We start from the raw sequence: 27,748 nt of genomic DNA on the forward strand, positions 1-27,748 counted from the left end.
ATTACTTTTTGTACTTGATACGATCACAGTGAACGGGGATTGGCCGGCATCTGATTGTATAAATCTAAACACTAGTGAATCTGAACTTTAGTAGTACTATAAATTCCTACAATATTGTAAGTTCTATATCTGTTGAGTATTTTGGAACATGTGGGACAACACTTTTGAAAAAGTGACTTATTGTATGAAAAGACAAGTATGACAGCTAGTCTTCTGAAGATTCTACTAATTTTTTGGCATACCTCTTCCATGTACAAAATACGAGTGCAGTTTTCTGTATATTTCTAGACAGTTACAACTACATCCGCCCATCAGTAGCAATGGGTTTTAAATGTGAGGGGATACGCTTGCCTGTTAGTTATTGCTTGTTTTTATGTTTCTAGAAAATTAATTGTGGCATGGATGTGAGCCTGTTGATCTTGTGCCCAATACGCTTGCCTCCATCAAAATATTGGTTGACTTGCTGTAAGTATTTTAGACCATATGTTTGGTCTGGAAGTGATAGCCTTAATAAATTGGCTCTACTTACGTACTGAACTTGAAAATGTAGTATGTGCCTAATCACCCAACTCCCAAACAATGGTCATAAAGAAATGCAAGTTTCTTGTGAATAAGTGTCTATTTGCAAGGGCAAACATGGGCTGTGTCAAGAACCAAAGTTCTTGCTTCTTAAATGTAGCTAGTTTTGGTTACACTTTTTGATAATTATGACCCAAAAAATAAAAATAAAAACAACCATAACTCAAAAAAGTAATCTCTCAATCATATAGACTTGCAAGCATCCCTTTCTTTCACATGATGGGCGAAATTGGCAATTTTCACCTCGGTTGGAATTTTTCTGGTGTAAGACAAGCAATCGAATATCATATATTAAAATACATTAATATCTTTGAATACATTTCCTTCCCAGCTTTGCTAAGAAAGTAGGAAGCAATTCATTTAATAATTACAGCAGCTCCTCAAGTCCACCCATCAAAAAATAATTAGAGCAACTCACTTTCACCACCCATCAAAAAATAATTACAACAGCTCACTTTCACCACCTATCAAAAAATAATTACATCTTTTAAACACCACCCATCAAAAAATAACTAGTACATCTAAAGTTGGATTTTGCAAGAGTGGCTCCACTAACCCAATAGCTTTACATCATGACCCATGGTGGTTTACACCGAGCTGATTGAATCCCCATCGTTCTTCCCCATACTCTTCCTATTTTTGTACAAAACTACCATGAAGCTATTCATTTTCGAACTGAAATCAAAGCACACCAAATCAACTATATGCACTCAATTAATAGCATAAATTAGGATCAAACTAGATTCTAAAGCAAGAAATGGAAGCACTAGTATTAGTACCCAATCCCAACATACTGAATAGCCGTAAAGAAGACTACCTTTAGCTCAACATCTTGGCTAATACTCCACCACACCAGCCGGCCATAGAAATTTAAAAAAAAAAACAAAAAAAATATCCTAGCAACATCACGATTACATATTCTAATCTACTAGATTAACATGCATGTACACACACCCCATTAGTAAGATTTATTTTTTCCCATATGCAAGCTAATTTAGAAATAATATTGGATTTCATTAGCATTCGAGATACAAACCACATAAAGTGACTTATTGCCACGGTTGTGTCCCAGGCATGCCATCCGGCTAGCTTCCATCCACCCCAAGTTGCATATGTGAACATAATATTATAACAGTTAAAAATCAACAGAATTGTCTCACAAAACCAGGAACATTTTCCAAGTATGAAATCATTAAAGAAGACGGTTTACACTTTCTTAAGTCTTATTCACTACAAAGCCTAACTTGGTGGCACTCAAGTCCAACACGAATGTGTTTTGAGGCGGCTGACAATACAACATCAAAATATTAGATAGCACACATCTTTGTATAATATAGAATAATTACAGTAGCATTATAAACACATTAATGGGAATTTTCTTGGCATTAAAAACCCATATGTAACCTAAACGAGGACACTTTGTTGTGTCCCAACATCTGTTTGCCGAAATAGTGTCCTACAAGTTCAAACAACTTTGCCTTCTATTCCATGTGGATACAAAGCAAAAAAAAAAGAAAAAAAAAAAGAAAAGAAAAAAAAGGAACAAATACTCAAAAAAATATATCATTACTCTTTGCAAGTCAGTCCCAACATTTTGAAGCTAAAATATTCAGAACCGAGCATTGAGTTTACCTGTTTTTGTTTTCCTTTTTGACTAGCCTTCTTCGTCGTGGGTTTCACTCTCTCAACCATAGAATTTTTTCCTAAGAGATGACAGTCTGCCTTTTCCCTTAACTACAAGGGGACTCAATACTTTCTTAGAACTCCCACCTTTTATTCCATCGATAGTTGTAACTGCAAACTTCGAGGGCGGCTTGTTGGTGTGGTAGCCTATGTTCATTACATCTAACTTAACTAGCATATCCTTAGTATACTCATCACATGAAGCATCATTTGTGGCTACTTTGTAGCATTTCTTGATGATACGGGAATACCTTCTAACTTCAGGCGTCTAATCAACCATGTCATAACTATTTTGTATAAGAGTGTATGTCCTTTTAATGTCTTTCCTCCATCAATCTAGTATGTACTTTTCTAGCACTGAATTGACTTTGTTAACTCTCATAATAGCTAATACATGTCTACAAAATATGCTTCTCATCTTGAACAAGGCACATGAACACTTCACCTCGCACTCGGCCTCATTAAAGTATACCGAATGGGTCACCTCCTTGATGAAACCATCGACATCCACTTCATCTTCTACATGGTATGTTGCAATTACACCATCCTTCTGGTGTAGAGTTGGAAGAGTTGCAAGCATCCCTATGACTTCTTTCTGTACTTCCCTAAATTTGTTGCAAGTGTATATATTCTGAAATACCTTCTCAAGTGGAGAGGGAGAGACAACGGGAATAGTGACGTTGAATGATTGGAAGTCCGACGCATTTTCATTCTCAATCTTCTTCCTCAACGCATTATCGAACTGATCGACAAACTCTTTTAAGTTTGTCTTGGCATGAACATACCCATCAAAAAAAAGTATTCATTCTTTCACTTCGTTGGGTTGTACTCATTCCAGCTCAGAAAACATCTTTCATGAATACTGGTGCGCTCAACATATAAACTTTGCAATCAAGCATTCTCTTGCAAGTTGTACTTCGTAATTAACACATCCCAAGAACTCTCAAACTCGTGTATTGTTTGAGAGTCATACACATAGTTGAGCAACTCAGATTTCAACCTAGTTTTGTATGCACCATGTGAACCTAACTTTTCAGGTACTTTTTTCAATATGTGCCATAAGCAAAATCTGTGTCGGTAATTTGGAAAGACAAGCGCAATTGTATTTTTCATAGCTCTATCTTGATCCATGATAATAGCCTTGGGAGTTTCATCATCCATACAGTTCAACCAAGTTTGAAATAACCATGTAAACGTTTCAATATCCTCACTATATATTAAACCTGCCCCCAACACAATTGACTGGTCATGGTGGTTGACACCAACAAACGGTGCAAACGGCATCCCATATCTGTTTGTCAAATATGTGATATCAAATGTGACGACATCACCAAAATATTTATAGGCTGCCCTACTTCGTGCATTCGCCCAAAATACATTCCTCAATCATCCGTCATCGTCCATATCCATTAATGAAAAAAATTCATCATTCTTATATTGCATCCTAGCAAAATACTCACAGAGGGCTCCAGCACCTCCTTTCCCAAGTCAAAGGTGGCATGCCTTGTCAATATAATTCTTACAATCTTTTCCATTGAATGGCAAGTTCTCAAACCCACCCGCTTTTTGCACAAGAGAGGTTAAATTCTTGTTCATTCTAATCCCAGCCTAATCATTTATATCTAACACTCTCTTAACAGATTCATTCACTTCTCTATTGCAGCGAAAGAATCTCGACTTTTGTGGACTTAAGCCGTGATTATGGAAATTGTACACACTCGACACCTTTAACACCCCTTTTTCTAACGTAGCATTTATCCTAGCCTTACAGTCATTCTTTGATGTCGGACCTGGCCTCACGACATTTGACGTACGATTTTGTGCCTTCCCACCATAGGCACAACCCAATGTCACATATCTAAGGCTCACATCCTCAAATCTATGACTCTTTTGTGTAATTACACCGAAACCGCATTGTTGCCCATATCTTTTGTAATAAGCAAGTAACTCCTCTTCAGAATTAAACACCATCCCCAATTTCGGCTCCTCAATGATATCAGCCCCCTCGGTATGCACAGTATCATGAATAGAGGGACTAGAGGCAGGCATGGCATCTTCGATTTCATCTACATTACTTGAACTTGCGGAGTGTAAACCAATCTAAGGGTTAAGTGATGCATCAAATGGGGGTCGTGGGTTTCCCTGTAGTTTACACCCATAAAAGCAATTAAATCAATTACAACCATGATAAATAAAGTAGTGCCACTACTTAACGAATAAAGTTATCACCTGACTAGTCCATGTAGATGGGTTGGCATCAGGACGATCCACAAAGGGTGGTGGTGACCACGAATGTGGCAACGGTGGATGGTGCCCATGCATATAGTTTGAGAAATCCGGATAAAATGACAAAATTGGTATCACCTAACATATCAAAAAGTAAGGATTATGAAACAAAAATGTACTAACATAGCCTCACGTCAGTTGATTGTGTCATTTGTTCCAGAATTACATGCAAAATCATTCAAAATTAGTACATTGAATTCAAACAAAATAAAGTACATACATTATTAGAACAAAAGCCATGAAGGAGATTTAACAAGAACATCACCTGGGTTGGTAGATTGGTTGATTGATTTGCAGGAGGAGGCGTTGACCTAAGTGGATAGAATGGGCTTGGTATCATCTATGGAACAAAACCAGTCATTATAATGAACTCAAAGTGAAAAAGTAGTGCTAATCAATGAATACTTGGGTTGATAGATTTGTTACACAATATGCGGTCGTCGGTGTTATAGGAGATACATGCTTCTTGCCTTTCTCCATCTAGAGAAAATTTTACAACATTAAAAATAATCTTTTATAAATTACACCAGCCAGCATTTTAGTAACTGTGAATAATAATAAAGCTGGTGACATGTGAGCCTGTTTAGGTAATTGCACCGAATCCTACCTCCACGGTTGTAATAATGAATTTTCTGTATTAAATCTGAAATATATTTATTCAGATTGTGCATTACCGGAAGAATCATTAAAGTATGCTAGTGTATTTAATTCATATTTTTTATTAAATACATATATTAAAAATTAAACAATAAAGAAGAGAAGAAATAAGTAAGTAGAGAAATTAGTGATAGGTATACTATGATTTGATTAAAAAACCAAAAAACTAAGAATTAGTGCACCTCTCTACATGAACCATCAAAACAATTACTACAAACAATCAAAACATATTGTCCTGTGGGTTATGAGATTCAACAAAATGACAATATGGGGCATCCATCTCATTTGACAGAACCCAGACAACCAATTGTCCTGTTGGCTATGAATCTCAACAAAATGACAGTACAACAGCCATTTCATTTTGACAGAAACAAGACAACCAACAAAATAATACAGCCACTTCTACATTCTAGCAAAGGCAAAGCTCCATAAATCCAGTCCTATTCTTCCATGCACCCAACTCCCAATTAATAATTTACAAGGCCAAGCATGATTAGCTTTCTCAACTGACCAGAATTAAAAGAAATTAAACTTAACATTTTCAATACATCCTAACCAAAATTAATGATCTATATATAGGAAGATGCATGGTGGTAACTCTTGATGACAAGTAAAATCTTTTATAGGTTATATATGTAGTTATATAGTTGTAGGAAATTGAACGGGAAATCTAATCAAGTCCAAATGAAAAAAAATATGTACGGATCAAGATGTTCAATTTCAACCACTGTTTACACAAAAAGAATCAATAACTGTAGCTATTAATGCATATTAACAATTGCAAGTACATATAAGATTCTGTAAGTGAGGATGCATTGGCATCTCTAATTAATGTGTTAGGTTATCTTTTCCTTTTTCTTTTTTCCTTTTTTAAACACTCTTTTTCTTTTTATTTTTAACTGCTGCAAGGCAGTCGGCTAACTATGCTATGATCCTTTTTATATTGTGTTTGCCTGCAATTTAATTGTGTCATTCCAAGTAAGTACTCCTCTTCTACAGTTCTACCTACTCACAGAAATTAGGAATCAAGAAGTAGCTATCAATCCATGAGTAAATCCATCTTTATTAAGTCCACCATATGATTTCTACTCAAAACTATCCTAACAATGCTCATTCAATTCCATTAAAGCTACCCACAGTTGTGATGGGAACACCAGCAAGACTTGTATAGATTATATTTAGAAAAGAGAATTTGATCTTTTGCAGAAGTTGAAGTTATAGTTTTATAGGTTACAATTTGTGTCAATATCTAACATGAAAGGAGTGGAGCCTAAACTAGACGAAAGGCTTAATGGTATGCCATAAGAGATGAAAGCAACTGGTGTCTATTTATTGATCTTCTCAATCTTTGTTATAGTTAGGCAGGCTACCTAGATCCAAAGTACTTCTTAACTAATAAGCTGACGGAAAAAGTGATGTTTATAGTCTTGGTGTTGAACTAACTAGAACTTCTGATTGAGATGCAGCCAATCTCACATGGCAAAAACATTGTTAGAGAGGTAAAATTGTTGTTCTATAATTTATGTTATTCCTACAACGTGCCAAATAATGAAGCAGCTTTTACTCTGTGTGTGTGTCTCTCTCTCGACATGTCATTTTATATAGTTTTAATTACTTGAGAGGGATATCCTCCTTTTCAAGTTTCAGTTTCAATAAGTAAGTAGACATCATGCATTCTTAAACATTAGTTACCATCAGCCTTGAGTGAGACCTCTATCAAACACAATACTTCTTAATATCTTGCATACTAGATTCAAATATCTTGCACACGGTCACAATCAAATTATAGAACAAAACATTTTAGATGCCTAATATAATAGTTGGTTATGTGTATATCTTTTAAGGAAATGTTTTTCATCCATTTGTACCCTCTAACTAAGCACAAATATTTTTCTTTCCTCTTTTTGTTTTTTTCTTTTTTTTTTTTTTCTTTTTTTTTTTTTGTGGCAGCCAAGACTCAAATTCCATAGATTTGAGCTACTTACAAACAAAATTTCTAGTAGTTCTAGGTCTAATCAAATTTACCTTTTGTTCCTACAAGCCTGAGATGCTCAATGATCCAGATGAAGCACCTTTGACAATTCAGTGCTTTTCATTTCCCCAGTTCTTCTGCAGGCAAGCGAATGGAGCTCCAAATGTGGCTTGTGATGAGGGAAATCTCCCCTGCTTACATGAAAACAATGAACGAAAGCAGCCTCAACCCCTCGTATGGTTGTAAACGAAAACAAATAAAACTTCTGGGTCAATAGGGTAAATAAAACACCATCTCGTTTATATTCAGCAACAAAAATGAATCAAAGTTACATTCTTTTTTCAAATAAACAAAAAAACTAAAAATGTGGAAGATATTACCTTTTCGAGAAGACGGTTTGAGGCTTTCTGATTCTCTTGCCGAGACTATACTTTAATGGTAGAAAATGGAGTAATGACTAAAAACTGAGAGATGAAATAGATAAATTGAGAAAGGAGTTAGCGAGAATAGATGATAATGGTGGAGGAGATCTGTGAAGGTGATAGTCGTGGAGGACGGAGGAGGTGCTCGCGACCGACATGGTCGCTAAGTATTTTGTGTGGGAGGGAGACCCGAAAATGGCTAGATCGAGTTTCTATTTTCCTCTTCTTCTATCTTCTTTTTTTTATAAATAATTTGACATGTCACATTAGTAGATGATGCGCAATATGCCTGTACGGAAAATAATTCATCACAAAATTAGTACTTGGTTTTCACGTGTTTAGAAATTCGAGATATCAATTTTTTATTTTTACAAAATTAATGCCTGAATAAAGGTATTCTCGTCTGTCTCAGACTCTCAGCTGCCCTGGTCGTAACCTATTCTAACATCCGCGGGAAAGCTCGTACTGGCGATAACTCGTCTTCAGGTACCTCCTCTCTCTCTCTCTCTCTCTCTCTCTCTCTCTCTCTCTCTCACAGAGTGTGCTTCTTCATTAAAGATTGGTTTTTGTGAACCTTGGACTTGCTTTTCGTTCCTGAAACAATCCTCGCGAAGTTCGATAGGGAATGATTATTCATAACAACTACAGTTAATTAGTGCAGATGGTTTGTGAAAATTGTTGTGCAGATCGACAATTTTTGGAATTATCTTTCTCTTCTCTAATTTAGTATTTTCAGTCGGAGCAATCTGCTTCAAGTTTCGGAGGGCAATGGCTTCCCTTTTCAAGGTAAACTCCCTGCCCTGCGTTTTTTTGTGTATTTAATGCAACTTCGTGAGCTTCGTCTCTCTGTTTCTTAACATTAAAGATGATCATGCTCGTGAAATGTTCCAATAAAAAGTATGGAATTACATATGTTTTAGAGTTAGTTAGTAAAGGCTAATTATCTCGGGTTGTTTGGGAATTTAAACGGTAATTTTTCTGGGAGTATCAAAGTCCCGATGTCCTTGCACTTGTATTTCTTTTTTCCCGAAGGGTAAGCAACATTCTTAGATTATGTTGTGCATGATTGCATTTGGAGAGCGCCTGTGCCGTTCTTCCAAGAAACTTGGACCTTGTAACGATAGTATATTTTTACAGAATCCATGATATGCTCTTATTTCAACTTTTTATGAGGATTGCTGCTACTTTTGAATCACCTCAAGGATCGGGCTTTTTCCAATTGTTCTACTCATTCTAATGGATTCCTCCGTTATATGCAGTGAAAAATATGAATGAGCCAATTCAGATTTAAAGGGACAACCAAAACTAGCCCTTATGTTAGGTTGCTTATTCAATATGCTTGCCATATTTATTTTGCTGCGTGTGTGTGCATACAAATTGAGAATTTCCACCTCCCTCAATATCCCACTCCCTCACCCAAATTATAAAACATAGAAAACGCCCTAGAAAATTAAGGAAACTAATTTTTGAATTAAAATATATATATTTTTAAATGAAAATTAAAAAAAATTGAAAAAAATGGTTTTTAGAAGTAAAGACAGTTTAAAATATAAAATTATTTATCAAAATAGAAAATTTTTAGAAATTAAAAAATAACTATTGAAAAATGTTTAATGAAACATTATTTTTTAGAAACAAGATTTTTGTCAATGATTTTTTTTTTTCCATATTTTAACGTTTTTAAAAGTTATTTTTTGAAAATAAATTATTCAAGTGTAGTTATACTTCATAACTTTTTTATATTTTTAAGGATATTTACGTTAAATTTCCAATGGAGGGGCTACATGCGGATTTTTTGGTAGTTCAGGGAATAATTGTCAACATTGATAGTTTAGGGGGTCATTGCAGATTAGGTAGTAGTTTGAGAGTGTTTTTTATTTTACTCTACTTTTTTATTACCGGACTATAATGTGCTGAAAAAAGACCATAATGACAACACTGAGGTGCTATGTGCTCCAACTTACTAATCATTGTTTATTTATCTGCCTATGTGGCTTACTGATAATCTTATTTTACTTTATTTTAGGATCCATCAAAGCTTTCAGCATATAGGGATAGAAGATTTCCTGGATCACAAGAGGAATTTGAACATGCACTTCAGACATCAACGACTGTGTATGTGGGTAATATGTCTTTCTATACTACAGAAGAGCAAGTTTATGAGATTTTCTCCCGAGCTGGGGAGATTAAGAAGATAATTATGGGTTTGGATAAGAACACGAAAACCCCTTGCGGCTTTTGTTTTGTCCTGTAAGGCTTCATTCTTCTTCATAATGTTAAAATTTTTCGATAAGAGTTTACATGGCAGGAGTTGTCAATCTTCCTTGAAGTGTTGCCTTTATTTTTCATCTGCTAAGACCATAGCTTCCTTCACTAGTTTTCTTTGTTTTTTGTCTTTTTTCTTTCTTTGGTTATATTTCTCTCTGTTGATCTGTACGCACACTGTTGATGCTTCAAAACTGAGGGTTAGGGAAAGCTCCCATTAAAGGAAAAAAAAGGTTGTCTTACTTATTTGAAATAATGGTTCTCTTGGAATATAACCATTTGAGTTTGATTGCATATTTTTAACCAAAGCTAATTGAAGAGATAGATATGATATCTTTTTTTCAATCTTTATCTTCTACAAAAACATATCAATCTTCATGGCAAAAATATTGTGATACCCTGAATTGGATATCAATATTCATGGTAAAAAGATGAACTACATTCATCTTTACCTTCAAAATCATGTACACCTATAAAAAAATAGATATATATTGTGATTCCCCGAATTGGATCTATTATAGGAAGGCTGTGAATGGGGTCCCATATTGCTTGGGAGGGAGAAGTTGAAGTTTTATAATGATTCCAAGGTACTATAGTTGTAACCTTAACTATCTCTTTTGGAGTATGGGCCCAGAGTGCTCTGGGCATTGCTTGGGTTGTTACAAATATAAATTGAAGCGCATATTATTCCTTTTACCATCCATAAAAATATTCTTTAAAGTAGTCCTGCTTCTTGTAGACCGAATGCTGAAGCACTCCCTTTTAAAACTTAATTTCACACCCTATGCATAGATTGGTATTGGGTTGAAGCCAAGGTGCCATAAAATTTGAAGTTCTCTTGTATTATAAACTGTGGTAGTGTATCTTGAACCATGCTATTTTCTTGGGTTATACAGATTTTTCTGTTTCTTTTCCAAATCTGTACTTGTAAAAATATCACAAAGCTTGAGATCTTATACTAATGAGTCCTAAGATTAGAGTTGTTGGTTATTCATATCTACTGTTTAGAATATTCGTATCACTTTCAATAGCAGTTAGAAAAGCTATAAATTGTTCTTCAAAACCGTCACACTCAATTCACACACAACGTTGGATTTCCAGCACCTTATCCATAACCTAGTCTGAAATAGTATGCTGACACGGAGTTAGAGACTTCAGTGGTGTGGGCTCCCCATCCATCTCAAACCTTCCCTTGATGCCCACAACGATGCCAACAACAACCCTGTCGCCTCCTCAGCAAAAGAAGACCTACATTCATGCACTGGGTCTGGCATCTGTAAAGCTCCTTCATTAACGTCTCCGATGCTCCCACCCATCGCAAGCTCTAGTTCCCCTTCATCTATGCTACCCCTTGGCCCTTTCTGCCCACAAACTGCAAGAAAACTACCGGCCGACAAGAAGGTAGGTGGATCTCTGGTGTTCAATATCGTCGGCTCCACCACAATCATGCCCACCAGTGTAGATACCACTGGAAGCTCCACCCCCTCTTCATATATGCTTCCTGTTGGTCCTTTCTATGGACTTCGTGACTGGAAATTGACGGTTGATAGTGAGAGGGTTTGGAAACCCATGTCTGGTGCCGAGACTACCATCTTTGTTGACTCCACCACTACCATATCCTCCATCTCTCCTACCAGTGGTGCCTTTGCTTGCGACGAGACCATTAGGATCCTCTCCGACGACATTGGCTGGTACCCGCTTGACGATGGGCCTATTTCACATACTTCACGTCTCCTCCATACAGGGCACCGCTTGTCTCCTGGTGTTTAATTGACCCATAGGCTGAGGCCCAAAACTTAGGCCCAAGCCTTGATTTGCCTTCCCTTTAATTAGATTCATGGCTGGAAGCCCATTGTAGTGGCCCATGCCACTTCGATCCATGTTGACTAAACCTTCTGTGTCTAGGCCACCCATAGCTTCTCCTTTAAGTAGTCCATGGCCCAAGCCCAAGCCCACCCCTTTATTATCCTCAACACATCGTGTAAGACACTCCATTATCTCCTGCAATACATCTATTTGTTTTTTCATGTTTGTTAGAGTACGATACACACCTTCCTCTGTCAGACCGACAGCTTGCCACCACCATTGTGTCTGTGTATGCCTACTGAACCAGCAGCACAACCTGACCTCATTGGATGAGCAGCTCCTCTCAAGCTGGCCGATGTGCCAGACCTTTCTTCCGGCCTGATATGTTCACGAGACAGCAACAGAGCCCGCGGTTGTTGGAGGACCTCCTTGTACAAATGCGTGTGAGGTTGGTTCAAAGCCACCGTTGTCACATGCAGTGGTGTATGCACATGTCCAGCCTCTCTTCCAGCCATCCTCATTGCCTCCATCAACTTCCTCCATCCCTTTCCGTCCCTCTCCTCTGGAATGAAAATGAAAGTCCATCAACCGCCACCTCCATACTCCACCATTGCCATGTAATAGCCATGGGAGTTCAAACATCTTTGTGCAATGAAACCCCTATCTCCCTCCCGATGAGCAGTATAAAACTCTCTTCTTTCACCCTTCAAGCAGTCCTCCAATCCTTTGGTGAACTAGAGTACCGTGGCTAACGCCAAGCTCATTCCTTTCACAACTCTCCAGCTTCTCTCAGTAATGTGCAGATATCTTCCATCCCTTATTACCTCAAATACCTTTGATTCAATTACTACCAGTTTCAAAAGACCCATATTCCTTCCAAAACAACAATCTTGCCATTAAACGCCCCAGCCACCATTGAAACGTTAAGTATAAAGAGAGGAAAAGACCAAGTGTACGGAGTCAATATCATGTTTTCTACAAACACGAAAATAAAATTGAAGTGTCTGCGTGCTTGTTTTGGAATCAATATTTCAATTTGTCTATTTGATAATTTTGGATGGTGATGTACCCAAATAAGCTTGTGCGCTGCCCATTTCTATAATTTTAGTCTAGTATTGGTGAGTTGCTAGTATTATGTTTATTTCTCTGTCCTTAGCCCTTATGTTAATGTTATTCTTTGTGCCATTTGTCATCAATTATATGGTTGATTTTAATTGGTTATGGGTGCAAACAATTTCTACTTGCTTAGGAGTTGGCTCAAGTGGTAAAGAGCCTTGGTCTTGGGGTTACACTCCCCAGGGTCTAAGGTTTGAACCCTAATCCTTGGGTGCTAACAATATTTATGGGCCATATCCTTTCTGTCTAAAGCCAATGATTTACTTGATCTTTGATGTGAGTGTGTTACACATATCTAGAGTTTAATTGGGTAAAAGGCATGTTGTGTTTGCATGGTCTCTGGGTCCCTCTTCATTTTAAAAAAATTGGCCATAACTTGGTGGAGATGGATGCATGGAATGTTTGGTGATTGCAACTAAAGTTCTTTTTAATCATTAAGATGTATGTTAGGTACTATTCTCGAGAAGACAGTGAGGATTCTTGCAAGTATATAAGTGGGACAATTCTTGATGATCGTCCTATTCGTGTGGATTTTGATTGGGGATTCCAAGAAGGAAGGCAATGGGGCCGTGGTCGAAGTGGTGGACAGGTGAGTTGCTGTGGTTGCCATATATTGCCTGACTTCTACCCTCACTTTCTTTAATTGAGTCATGATTTTTCTTTTGCAGGTGCGCGATGAATATCGTACTGATTATGATCCTGATATCCTCCTGAAGTCTGATTTTAACATATTTTTATCATATTTATAATTTTCTACAATATGGTTTTAGGCCATGTTACTGCTGATCTTCCTGGAAGGGTTTAGGAACTTGTTTGTTTTGGTATACTTGAACACGTGATGGTTACAGTCAATATATTTTGCTTTTGCCATTTGGTTTCTGATTCACATGACTTACAAGTATGTGAGAAGTGGAAGATTCATTCAAATTTTAGCTCATATGCATTTTTAAATATCTATCTTTGCGAATACATATTTGATATAGAGGCTAAATGAATGGATGGATAGACAAGCTGAAGGTTATGCTATCTTGTGAATAAGTCATTTTGCTACCAAATATAGGTTATGTCATGCTGTTATGTATAAACAGGATGGAAGTTAATTTTGGTTTTGTTCCAAACCTGCTGATCCAATTTAATTAATAATTAAAGGAAGTGAAATATTTTGGAGGAGCTTAACCCATACACATTATACGGAGGGAAATAGTTAAAGAAATGGATAAATATTTTGAAGGACCCAGTTACCCTGATGCACATTATGGTATTTGCAGCAATAATGCTCTTTCCACTTCATCTTCTCTCATTCTGCCTCCTATTGTCCACTGGTGCTTTATTATGACATATTCCTAGCCCATGTAGTCTTTAACATCACCTAGATACCATTGTTGGCTTTGCATGTGGCCAAACCAGCTATAGTTCAAATTCTTGTTCCTTTTTTGTTGACCTTCTTTTTCCCCGTTTCCCAACTGTTTTTTTCCCAATCATATTGAGGCAAAAGATTTGACTGTCAGAAGAAACTATTTGAGTATTGAATTTTGATCTGATGTTGAGCCTGGTGATAACAGATCAAAGATAATTGTTTCAATTTTGTTTCTATTAATTGGATATAATTGACTTTATAGGTAAGTTCTTGTGCTGGAGATATCATTTAAGTTTGGGATTCTTGGCCATTTGGATGTATGTACAAGTGGATATTATCTCTTTCAACTAGGACATATTGAGTTTTTTTTCTGTACTTTCTTTGTTTACATTCTTTGATTATGCATGCCTTATGTCTTGCAAATAATTTTATTTGATTGTGCTTTCAAAGAAAAATTGTTTCATAATGCTGAGCAATTGATGCCTTTATATGTCTTGATTCTTAATCATTACCTGGATAAGTTTTGGACGATAAATTTTGGACAAGCTTGTTCAGTTTCCTTAACATACTATACCTAGAGGCGGTTATGGAAAGTTAGTTCAGAGGGAGCTGGAAGCACAAAGGCAGCTTGTAGATTATGGTGGCGATTCATTGGGCTCTTTTCCACCAGTTATAACACCTCAGTGTAAGTTATTCAGAGCTAACCCATATATAAGTATGTAGCTTATAAACTACAACTATAGTTTATATATGATTATCAGACTTTTTTTGTTGGAACCTTTGCGGTCTTTGACTCTTTGGCTTGCTTAATTTCTGCATTTAGAACATTTTGGCCACAAGTGTATTTTGAATTAGCCAGCTTCATAATTCCATAGATGCTTAAGCACTGACTAGATGGTTGAAAGAAGTATTTGTTTAAAGGTGGTAGGATCACCTTGATCAAGAATACCCTCTCTAATATGCCTACATTTTCCTGTCCTTGTTTTCCCTCCCTAGAAGCGCGGCTAATTAAATGGAGAAATTACAGCGAGATGTCTTATGGAGCAGGCTAGGAGAAGAATTCAAATTTCAGCTAGTAAACTAGGCCTAGGTGTGCTCTCCAATATTTTAGAGAGGTTTAGGAGTTTGAGACTTGCTTTTATTCAATCATGCCCTTATAGAAAAGTGGCTTTTACGTTGTATCCAACATGAGATGGAGGCCTTGTGCCAAGCTTTAGTGGGTAATAAATTCTGTTTTTTTTTTTTTTTTTTTTTTCCCCTCTTGAAGAGGTAAATGGGCCATATGGAGTGGGGCTGAAAAAGTCAGGAGAGGATGTGGGATCTTTTCTAGTCCGAATAGACTAGGTGTGTGATGGCTATAGGACCAGATTGTGTGGTGACACGTTCTCATAGAAGCTTTCCTAGTGGTATTTAGTATTGCACGTGTAGGAGACTTCAGTGGCTAATCTATTGGAGTTCCCCAATAGCTCCCTTTAGTGGAATGTTTTTTTTTTTTCAAAGTGGGTCATTGTTTAGTTTTTCAAAGTGGATCATTGAAGTGTATCTGTTACCTGACGATTAGCACTATAACATATCAGTATTACATTAACTATATACCTATATAAAATAATTATTACATTAACTCTAATGTAGGCCAGAAAACATCCCAAGGAATATTTACTCTTAGTTATCTTTTCTTTTTCCTTAGTCGATCCTAGCTTTTGAGTCTACAGATCTTGTACGTACACCTTGGCTTCAACACCAGTTTTGTAATAGCCCCTCCCAAGAAGGTTAGGAATGCTAATTTACACTTTCCATATGAAAGATAGAAGCCTGGATTTAAAGGAAACGCTTGTTCCCTTGAATAGAAACCCTAGAATTTTCGGTGTGTTACAAATGAAGACAATCAGAGAGAGATACTGAGAGAGTGGCGTCCATCATGATCCAAGAACTTGGCAAGAGTGACCAGCAAGGGAGATACTGAGAATGCTGAGTGGCAACGAGGGACTAGGGAGAGGGGGGTTTGAGAAACCTGTTGGGGAAGAAAAATAACCATAATTATCAACCGAGATAGCTGTTATAAATTTCATCCAAACTGCTATCTGCCCACCCTGGATGGACTTTTTTAACTATCCCCCACCTGCCGGGTTAATGGGGGAAAAATTCTGCCCATTACCCTGTGGGCTGAGCACCACTGGATACAGCAAACTGAGCCTGCTAGTTGCAGCCACTGCCATTCACAGACTGGCCCCCAAGCTGCTATATGGTTGTAAATGAAATACATATGGTCAAAATGAACTTTCTTAATTTGTTTCCATGTATGACTGGATTTGGATATATGAATTTTCATTTGTTATTGAAGAGAAGTGCGCAATAGAAAATGGAGGTTCAAGCATTATGGACAAGAGGCTTACTGGATGTAGTGAAAATCATCAACCATGAAGAAGGCAATTGTTCAATATATTTCAGTTGATAAATTATTTACCCTGGGTCACTGCACCCATCTGGATTAGTTCTGTTTACTTGATCACATACAATCATATATGCTTTCCAGTAATAGAAAGTTTTACAAGAGATCTATTGGAAAATTGCTTTGGTCATACCAATATGGTCGCTTGGCTCTTAGAAACCATTGGTTTTACAAACTGTCATGGGTTTCTTCGGTATCCCAGTCTTGCTCCAAACAAGGTTTTGCATGTTGGACCCGTAGAAAAGCTTCATTGTTGGAATAAAATTCAATGTATTATGCATATTAATTTCTACTCCAGCAACCACTCACTGTTTAGTCCCACAGATGGTAGACGCGGTGGAAGCCATGGTCGTGGGGGTTCTTATCGTAGAGGTAAATCCTTTATGAGAGCGCCCCTATAATAACTATGCCACCATTTGTGTTTTCTTGTGTTTGTATTCCTTCAGACTTCTATACATGGCTAGAGATTCTTTAATGTCTTTTCTGATGCAGATTACCCACGAAAGCGACAACGAGATGATGACCTCCATGGGCATGAGACCTCAAAGAGAACTTCAGATCATGAATCCAGGAGAAGCTCTGACTACGACATCAGACCGGTAATTTCCACATGATGGTTTTGGCCAAAGTTTTCTGCACTCTACTGCAGAATTTATTGTAACTGCAAAAGGGGAAAACCCACGTTGCTAATCTGCTTCCTTTTTGTTGGATTGGCAACAAGGTGGCAGCAGCCACATGCCGCCTGATTTGGTTGCGAAATTCTGGCTATTGTCAAGCTTAATCTTACAATGCTTTGATGTGACAGGAGAAGAATCCTCGGTTTCGTGAGAGTGGCGACTCTGATGATGATGAGGAAGATGACCAGAAGAGACGATCTTAGCCAGATTCTTTCTACTGTATTTTGATAAATAGTGTGGTTTTTTGTTTTTTTCGATGGAATAGTGTGGTTTGTTATGGGCATTTCTGTGTTCAAGTAGAAATTTTTCGAAATGTGAATCTGTGATTTAACCGTTTAATGTAGTAGTGCTACTGTGATAACAACAGATCGTTCTGTTCTTTTTTTAAATATTTCTTTTACCCTAAGCTCAGTTTCTGAAATAATTCGGGGCGGCAATTTATGCCGAAAGAATGAACGGTGCATGTACCTTCAGAAGTTACGGGTTATGTATAAAATTAAGGAAAATGCCAACTTTTCCTATGGTTTTGTCTCCTCATTTTGATTACTAATGTAATTTTATTTTTATTTTTTTAATTTTTTTACTTAATGATCAAGAAAATGATTATTAGTGAATTTTTTTAAATATTTAAATATGTTTAAACAATGTTTAAAAGAAAAAAAAAATTACACAAGTGCTACGTCAAACTGTAAACGTTGGGCGGCTGACCAACGCTGCCCTAATATTAATTTGTGTATTTTTTTTTCATTAAACCTTTTATTCCATGACTTAAAAATGATTAACTTCGGAGTTGTTGTATTGAGAGTACTAGTAGGGGATTCAACAAAGTTAAAAGTTAAAATTTGAATAAAGTTTAACTAGATTGTATAAAAAGGGATTGTAGTAGACTTAACAAAGTCATAGTGTTTTTAGCTTTCATCATTTTTACTGGCCAAATTTATTGAGCTCTAGTTGCTTGTCAAAATATTATTTTGACATAAAAAAATTCCCTCTCCGTGCTTTTCATGTTGCGCGTTCATGAGAAATATTTCCTTTCATTTGGTTCTTGAGAAATCCCCAGCAAGGAGTAGAGTATGATGTGTGAATAGTCTTTTTTTTTTAAATAGACTTCATTCAATCCAAGAAACCGAAGTTACAACTGTGATTAATCAATATAGGAAAAGACCCAGATTACTAGCCAAACTGCTAAGCTGTGAGGGGCTCCCCCGCCCATAAATTTCTTTATGGCGGACATTGTCTTAACTTCTATAAACTCTCTCTTGACAACAGTCAGAGAGAAAGCGCTCTGTTAAAAAACAGAACTAAAACGTCCTCTCTTCCGAAAAAGAGAGGCCCTACCACGCTCTACCCTCCCAAGGAGGAGAAGAACAAACACTCACCTTCCTCCTACGGAGGAGTGAGACAGCCACCCACCTTCCTCCAAAAAAGGAGTGGGACTACTGCTATGGACCTCAAGTCCAATAGCCTATTTCTATTTATTAATAAAAGGAAACATATAACCAAACTAACTAAAAACAAAAATCAGTCCAAAACAAAACAAAAGGCCCAGCCAAAACAAAACAAATGGGCCCATAAAACAACAAAGCCCATGGACCAAACAGAAAACAAACGGGAACTAGGGTTCCAGCATAAGCATTAAGCTGCCGCCGCCTCCCTTTCCGCAACGGGAGCACCAGCGCACGGCACCGGCTTCTGCATCGGTTCACTGGGACTGCCCTTGGCAAGAGCACCGGCTTCTCCACCTCTACGAGTCATACCACCCCGCTCCCATCCCGCACGCATGTTCCCCCCCCCCCCCCCCCCCCCCCCCGGCCGAGGACCCATCCTCTGTTTTATATTCTGAGAACCAGAGCATTTACAAAACCAGACCGACCGGGAGCATCCTCCCATATCTCTGTTTTCGTCCGAAAAGAGGAAGGGAGAGAGAGAAGAGCCACCGGGAGCTTGGGCTGCCGCGCCCTTCTTTCTTCTCTATTACGAAGTCCACCATAGAGAAAGAAGGCCAAAAGCCCATGATTCTGCTGCTCGTACCACCAACGCTTTGTTACGAAACCGAGCAATGCGCCTCTAGCTGACGAGCCACCCCGCCATTGCCTCGCCGCACCTTAGTCCCAAGCCGTCAACCTTGCGTCAACAAAACAGGATATCTCGCCTCTCACCCGTCTAGATCCACCAACCTCGACGAGACCACCAGCGTCTGTGCGTGTCTCCTCTGCAATGAGCCACCTCACAGGGTAGCTCTCGAGACCTTTATAGATGATCCTCGCCTCGAGATGGCGCTGTAACTAGGGACCAAGGGCTGAGCCACCAAAACCGCAAGTGCCAACTGAAAACTAAACCGAACATAACCAAAAAAATGAAAAAAGGAGGAAAAAAGAGGAGATAAACTAAAGGCAAGAAGCTAAAAGGAGGACGGAGGGAGGGAGGGAGGAGCCGAGGCTCCCGCCTCCCTCTAGGGCAGATAAACGATTAGCTTTCTCTCTTCTCTCTGGTTTTCTCTCCTAGGGTTCGCGCGACATACCTATTGATGTGTGAATAGTCTGCTTTTGGGTAATGGGTCTTAGAAAATAGAAAGCCCGCCTTAGCTAGGCCATAGATCCTATCTATCTCTTTTTCTTGCATTCCATTAATGAATGTGGTTTCTTCTAGGGGTTTTTCTTGTAGTTTGTTGGATTAGTTGGTTAATTTTCAAATCCTGAAGACTTCTTTAAATTTACATGGAGATGCTTCTGGTGTCGTCTCGTAACTTTTAAAATAAATGAAAATGTCAAAATCAATATTTTATTAAAATAGTGATAGATTTGTTGAGTCTGTTATTTGGTATTAATGAAAAATGACTAGCTAAATTTAAAAAAGTGAATTTTGCAATCAAATTTTGATCAAATTTGGTTGAGTCCACTACTAATACTCTTAGAATATCTTAGAATGTGAATAGTTGCAAAATAGTTTGAATTAAGACGCACAGATGAAAAGCAAGTTGACAGCTGCCTTTCGAGAAGGCTTTTCTAATGGAGAATATTTTTTTGATTTCCATGATTCTTGTGATGAACATGGTTGGCTAAACTTTTGTACTAAGGTTAGAGGTGAAGTCTAATTATTTAAACATTTTTTTCGGATCAACATTAGAATTTATATTGTGAGTTTGATCGATTGAATAGTTTTATTATTGGATATTTTGATTATCTATATATTTATCTTGATTCAATGTGATTTTTGAATATATTGAATGCTTGGAAAAATCCCTATGATATTCAAATGAGTTTATGAATATTATAATCATCAATCATTCATACTTAATCATTAATGACTATTTTTCTTGACCTTAAATGCTAAATCTTTCAATTAAAAGGAATCATTATTCTAGTTTATTAGACGGATCCTCAAAATCTTAATTGTTCTCCATATCAATTTATTTTATCATTTTCATTTTATTCTATTACTTTAAAAATCTTCATCTCAGTAATTTTCTCTTCTATTTGATTGTACGTTCTTTTTAGTAATTTCTTTTCATTGTTTGAGTTTATTTTCCTTATCATATAAGTCAATCCCTGTGAATTCAAACTTGTTAGATACCACAACACATGTATACTTGCAAGTAAAACTACATTAAATTTTTGATTTACTACTTTGAGTCAAAGTTTAGGCGCAACACTATGTATGCATTGTCAATTAGGAAAGAGTACACAACTCCCATTTTCAAAGTCTAGACAAGTGTCTTCTAGTCCCTTAGAATTAATCCCCAGTGATATATGGACATCTCCAATTCCTTCAATAAATGGATGTCACTATTATGTGGTTTTTATTGATGATTTTTCAAGATACTCAAAGACTTTTTCCTCTTATAAGCACAAATATGATTTATTTGAGTGCTTTGTAAAGTTCAAATGCATCATTGAAAATCTACTATCTCATATGATCAAACAATCTCAAAGTGATGAAGGTGGTGAGTACACCTCTCAGGTTTTCGATAAATATCTCAATGATAGCGGGATATTTCATCGCATTATTTGTTCTCATACCTCTTAACAAAATAGGATTGCAGAGAGGAAACATAGGCACATTATTGAAACAAGGCTCACTTTACTAACTCAATCCTCTCGTCCTTCTAAGTAGTGGGTAGAGGCATTTCATATTGTTGTGTACTCCATAAACAAAATATCATCTTCCACCATATAATATGACACTTCCTTTACTAAACTCTTTAAATTTGAACCAAACTACTCCTTCATGAAAACCTTTGGGTGTGCCTGTTATCCTTTGCTTAGACCTTACAGCAAGCACAAGCTAGAGTTTAGGAATAAGTAATGTGTGTTTCTCGGATATGGTTCCAATAAAAAGGGTATAAATATCTTGACTTAGTAGCAAATAAAGCACGTGTTAGGACATGTAGTCTTTGATGAATAGTTGATGGGCCCCAAGGTAGACCAAGTCTTAATGATCCCTTGCAAGTTGCAAATGGGCCAATCACAAGGCCAAGAGCCAAGAAGACCAAGAAGGCAATGGAAGGATTGGTGAAATCCACTTGAGATGAAGCTAGTAAGAGCCCAACACTCAAAATGGGCTTAGAACCAGTTTTGATCCTTGTTATGTTCTCTTCTGTAGGCTAGTTTGAAACTTTTTGGTGACAGTTTGAAACCGTCACCAAAAAGGCATCAAAGAAAGTATTTTATAACAAATCGCATCAGTACAACAAAGTGTCATTGAGGTTGACCATTGTTTAGATATCCAAAACGAAAAGGTCAATACATTAACTGAAGAATTTCATACTTTTGTAAACAACTCATTCTGAGTATTTTTGCACTTTTCTTATATTTTTTTAATATTTTGCTATTTTTTTTATACTTTATGTAATGAACAATATCATTTAATATATCTAGTGTTTTTGTATTTCAATTCTCATTTTTTTTTAATTTGAAATTATATTTTTAAATTTTAAAACAATTCACATTCAAATGTTAATGACTATTGTCTGGACGTTGTAACAAATAACTTATACGTTCACACATAAGTGAGTTTAACATTCAAATGTACATGAATCATTCGAACGTAACATTTTATACGTTCACATGTACCCATTCTAAAATGACAACGTCCGAGTTACATTCGAACGAAACATTATTGTAGTTTGAACATATAACAATTTCTCATCCACCTTTAGTGATGATTTTTTGTGACGATTTCAGGACTGTCACAAATTCTAAACCGTCATAAAAACTCAATTGTGTTGTAGTGGAAGGAGACTTGATGGAACTCGGAGGGCTTAAAGAGTTAGGGTGCGTTTGGAACTTAGACTCAACTAAGATTAACTCAGTTCAGTCTAATTTTGAACTGAGTCTAACATCCAAACACTCAACTCTCAAATGATTAAACTTATCTCAATTCAAAATCTCTTTACACGTAGGACTTATACCCTTTTTCAACTCAACACATATTTACACGTGAGACCTACAACCTTTTTCAACTTTGCATAAATACATTTATACTTATTTTAACATCTAAACTCATCTTAAGTAAGCCCCACAAAACTCATTCCAACATCTTAACTCACTATTATTCATAAAAAACTCAAGCAATCTCAACATTTAAACGGGTCCTTAGGTTTCAGACAAATTTGGGGGAAAATCTGGAAGGCCTCAGGATAAGAATAGTGTATTACCAATAATAGTGTCGCAAAAACTTAAAGTTATGTGATAAAAGAAATAAATACTATTCAAATGACTGTTTGGCACCGTTTACGATGAAATGTAGCAGCAAGTTGAATTTTGCCACAAATGATGCCTTTTCTCATCGATTTTAACTTGGACGAAAATACATTGGATGCAAAAAGCTAGATTTCTTATAGTGCAATGACAAAATTTTCCAAGTGTTGAGACTAGGGGTGAAAACCGCACCGATATGTTTTTTAGGGGTGATACTGACCAAAACTAGCCAATGAAGGGGGGGTGAAACTCGTCAGTGTAGTTTTAGCCAGTTACTGTCGATTCATCGGTGTCCCCATCGGTTTCACTTCATAATCTAATTAAAAACAATTTGCTAATCTCACAATAAATAATCAAGTATCACAACAAAAACTAGAAAAATGAATTGGAGATGAGAGAAACTCTTAGAGAGAGAGCCAAAAGGGAGATGAGAGAAACTTTGAGAGAGAGTCAAAAGGGAGATGAGAGACAAAGTTGAGAGGGAGATGAGAGATCTGAGAGGGAGATAAGAGAGCCTGAGAGGGAGATTGTATCAAGGAGAGAGAGAGAGAGAGAGAGAGAGAGAGAGAGAGAGAGAGAGAGAGAGAGAGAGAGAGAGAGAGAGAGAGAGAGAGAGAGAGATGCATGGTATTGTTGGGAGGAGAGAGAGCTAAGCGGGAGATTAGAGGGAAATGGTGCAGTGAAAAATGATAAAGGAGAACTGGGGGGGGGGGGGGGGGGGGTGTTTCGGAGGTTAGGGTTGAAGCCCTAACCCAAAACGGCGTCATTTTATATATATTTTTTCAAAACGTTGGTTTAAAACGACACCGTTTCACTTGCTTGAAATGACCTCATTTTATACACATATAATATATATATATATATATAATTGGCCGGTTCAGCAGTTTGAACCAGATTCAAACCAGAACTGAACCAGCCAACATCAGTTGTAGCCTATTTCTACCATTGGCCAACCAGATCTCCACCAGTTTAGGCCGATTACGTACTCCAATGGCCAGTCTACATTGGTCCTGGCCGGTTTTAACAATTTTTGGTCATCCCTAGTTGAGACAATAACTTGGATTTACAACGGGACAAACCACAAGCTGGTCGGTTGTACAACCACACGTACTAACACACACAGTCTCTCTCTCTCTCTCACGTGCACACACATACTAAATAATGTTTTGATAATTTAAAGGGGGCTAATTTCAGACCCAACATGAGTCCCTAAAGTGGCATAAAACCGTAGAAGGTACACACAAGCCATAGTTTAGAAGGCCATAGAAGTTACAAAGTACTTGAGTACATATATGCTTGCTGGAAATTCCTAACCATACGCCTTTATCATTCAGCATCAAGGTGAACGTGTAGAAATGGGCATGCAGCAACCTTAATGGCCCAATTCTGTGACTCAAGGTAACCTTTCTAGAGACCTATCAATGGTTTACTGATAGCAAATGGGTGGTGTAGGTTTAGCAATTGGGAAGCATGAAAATAAGTTAACGTCACAACTCAAAATGAGCATTGCGACGAGACGCGTCACATTGAAAAAATGGAAGCAAGTCAACCTACCTACTAGGTGTGATCTCGAAGAAAAGGCCGGCCGTTTTTACGGAAAATGTGTCAAAACAGTAGAAATCAAATAAGTTTCTACTTACAATTGCATGAGTAAAAAACTCAAAAAGATATTAGCATGAGTGAATATTAGTAATGATAATGAATGTCTTCCCTAGGACGTTGTGAAGGGAAGTGTTGATACTGCAATGATATTTCTGAAAATTTTGCAAGTATTAATAATACCCTTTGTTTGGTAGTCCTCTGCATGCATCCAAAACTATATATGTGTAATAATGAATTTGAAAGCAAACGATTTTTAATTATGTGCATGCTTCCGCTATGTGACTTGTAATGGAATCTTTTCAAATACTTCACGATATTTAATGAAAGTAAAAGGGAAAGAAAGAAAGTGAAAGAAATGAATAGAAAGGAAAAGGGAGCGCGCTATTGTACGTACGTATGTCGTATGTATGCATGTCAAGGTTTTGAAATGTTTTCTTGGACTAATGATCACTGATTAATGATGGTACCCAGATGGAGGGGTGAGGCCAACCATCTAATTGTGTGGTTCTCCAGCCTTTACACACAAGGGGTAAATGTGTATTGGCCATCAAGAAATTAAAGAAAGAAGGTTTTATGAGGTGTGAATTCTCATATGAATATTTGAATGTTTTTTTTTTTCCCTTTCTTTGTATAATAAACTTGTTTTTAGCTTATCTACTATATAACGTCTTTACTAATTACTAAGTATTCAATTCTTTTTTTATTTTTGACGGGCAAAGCTTTATACTCGTAATTGAGAATCAATATGTCAATAGTTAGACTGTTGGTATTAACAACCTAAGAATTCATTGTATGTTTTAATGGAACTGAAGTTTAAGCTATAACTCAAATTCGAATTGAGGGAGCACCAGCAACTTCCTGTCATCCAAGCCTTTTCTATCCTTTTTTAGAGCTTTGGCAATGGTTAGTCTATAATTTAGCTAGAATTTTAACTTTTATCTCTAACATGGACTTCTAGATAGATTAGTCCACATTGGACTAGTTATCTTAAAGTTTAAATAATAATAAAATATTATATATTTTAATAATATTTGATTTTTTTTAATATTTTACAAATACACTTCATATATTAGTTAATAACTTTATTAAATAAATTATTATTTAACTATTTAACTAAAAATTATTATTTTTGAACTATTTTTTCCCTCGACCTAATTATTCAATAAATAGTTACAAAGAGCTACTATGCTTTGAAATAACACTAACATCCATAATACTCTATTTGCATATTTCTAATGTAGTCTACAAATGTACAAACTAACAGTCCACAAAAAATCCCACTACAGTCCACTACTGTACCCCAAAACATTCCACTACAAACCAACAATCCACTAATTACTAAAACAGACCATTAATTTAGTTGCTACCTAACCACATGTTTATCCAGCCCACATGTGGCTGGGCAGTCACTAATAATTCAAAAAAAAATCTTCGCTATCAACATTAGACATTAGACACGTCTATAAGGTGTCGAAGGAGATGTAGATGTACCCTTGGTATCCTTCCTCCATTCCTCAAAAAGTTTCCGTTGAATATAGCCAAAATATTCTTGTTACATGGCATTCAAGCCACTTAGATCTAACAACATCATTTTTGCCTCGAATTTCTTTTTTTTTTTTAGTTCAAATGTTACTGATCTTTCTAGCTAAGGCAATCTTGATCTCACCATCATTGCCTTCCATGGACTTCCGCTTCCCCTCTCTTTCTTTCTCAGCTTTTTTACCTAGAGGTCTCTCAGCAAGAACCTCTATGTCCTCAGGTCAACATCAACAAGACCAATACTTTTTCAGGTGAACTTCTCCTCTTATCAAGGATGGAGATGTGTTGCTACCATTTTGGTTGGTGTCTCAAAAAACACCAACAATGCTCCATTGTGAAATTATTCCCTAGCATCTCTTTGTACAACACCTTCGCTTTCTCAATCGATAAAGGTGAAAGAAATATTTGTTAGTTCATAAGCACATTCGCTTTCTCAATCTATAAAGGTGAAAGAAATATTTGTTAGTTCATAAGAGCATCCTCATCCGGTTTTACATCCACATCCCTATAATTTAACTCAAATACTCATTTCCTCAAATTTATCTCTAAAATTTGTTTATCTTCTAAAAACCTTCTACATCTCATTCTCCATCCTTATCTCTATTCTTTTAAATAATATTTCTCTATTCTTTTTTTATTACTTTTTTCTCTCTCTTCCATTTACAATCTTAACTACTAACTCTTTTGTCTTATTATCTTTTTTTTCAAATATCACTTTCTACTAAATATTTATTAGAGATTTTGACTATCCAATACAGTATTTTTTTTTAAATTGAAATTCGTATTATAAAAATAAATTTTGACTTTTAATTAGTGCATTTTCTAACGTGATGACAAATTTAATTAGAAGAGTACTCAATATCTCTAATGAAAAACCGAAAGTCACGTATTGATGATAAAATTTTTTAATTGGATGAAACGGTAATATTTCAGCAACTTTTCTTTAACGGTAATATTTTCTGTCCTTTCTCCAACGATAATATTTTTTATTTTTTCTCAAACGGTAAATTTTTTTATCTTTTCTCCAATGGTAACTTTTCTTGTCTTCTCTCAAACGGTAACATTTTTATATCTTTGTGTAACGATAGGAGTAATTCCTCTATAAATATGAAAACTCAAGCCTCATTTCCTCTATAGAACCAAACTTCTATTGTATCCTTTGATCTCCTACTCCTTTTATCAAATGACTCGTATTTTCTTTCGCAAATTATTGACATACGTATCCTCTGAAGATGATAGCGATGTTCAAAACATAGAGGCGGATGGACAGTCATCGAGGCGACGTGGCAATAGCCAACATCGTAAGTTTATTCGACGTAATCATATTCAGGGACACGAGCGCCTATTTCGTGATTACTTTGCTGAAAATCCAGTATATCCCTCGAATCTATTTCGAAGGAGATTTCGAATGAGTCGTCTCCTATTTCTTCGTATTCTAAATGAAGTAGAGTCTTACGACCCGTACTTCGTCCAGAGAAGAGATAATGCCAGCCGACTCGGTTTATCTTCTATGCAAAAAATCACCACAGCACTTAGAATGCTGGCGTATGGGGTTACTGGAGATTTTATGGATGAATACATACGTATTGGTGAAAGCACCGCAATGGAGAGCCTAAAAAAATTTACTGAGACAGTAGTA

The 27,748-nt window shown here is 36.6% G+C and overlaps 1 protein-coding gene across 6 annotated transcripts; it reads left to right on the plus strand.

Moving 5' to 3' along the window:
- The first annotated feature begins 7,938 nt into the window (after positions 1–7,938).
- LOC122307507 (nuclear cap-binding protein subunit 2-like) lies at positions 7,939–17,675 on the plus strand. 6 transcript variants are annotated; one of them, XM_043120417.1, is made up of 9 exons: positions 7,939–8,085; positions 8,286–8,385; positions 9,626–9,849; positions 13,237–13,375; positions 13,455–13,488; positions 14,718–14,828; positions 16,917–16,964; positions 17,085–17,191; positions 17,398–17,675. In XM_043120417.1, exons 2-9 carry the CDS (start codon positions 8,368–8,370, stop codon positions 17,470–17,472), a joined length of 756 nt encoding a protein of 251 aa, XP_042976351.1. In that variant the 5' UTR covers positions 7,939–8,085; positions 8,286–8,367; the 3' UTR covers positions 17,473–17,675. The 6 variants fall into 6 exon arrangements, with proteins under 6 accessions (XP_042976351.1, XP_042976357.1, XP_042976355.1 ...); XM_043120421.1 differs by having other exon boundaries at positions 7,946–8,085; positions 8,261–8,385; XM_043120422.1 differs by having other exon boundaries at positions 7,949–8,085; positions 8,248–8,385.
- The last annotated feature ends 10,073 nt before the right edge of the window (positions 17,676–27,748 follow it).

This window comes from Carya illinoinensis, chromosome 4 (assembly GCF_018687715.1).
Source record: "Carya illinoinensis cultivar Pawnee chromosome 4, C.illinoinensisPawnee_v1, whole genome shotgun sequence".
In the NCBI taxonomy this organism is placed as follows: domain Eukaryota; kingdom Viridiplantae; phylum Streptophyta; class Magnoliopsida; order Fagales; family Juglandaceae; genus Carya; species Carya illinoinensis.

What these genes read in the sequence shown, in the direction of transcription:
- LOC122307507 (XM_043120417.1), top strand. An exon ending in TGCGGCTTTTGTTTTGTCCT is followed by an intron (nt 9,850 to 13,236) that starts GTAAGGCTTCAT and finishes GATGTATGTTAG; the next exon opens with GTACTATTCTCGAGAAGACA. An exon ending in TCGTACTGATTATGATCCTG is followed by an intron (nt 13,489 to 14,717) that starts ATATCCTCCTGA and finishes AACATACTATAC; the next exon opens with CTAGAGGCGGTTATGGAAAG.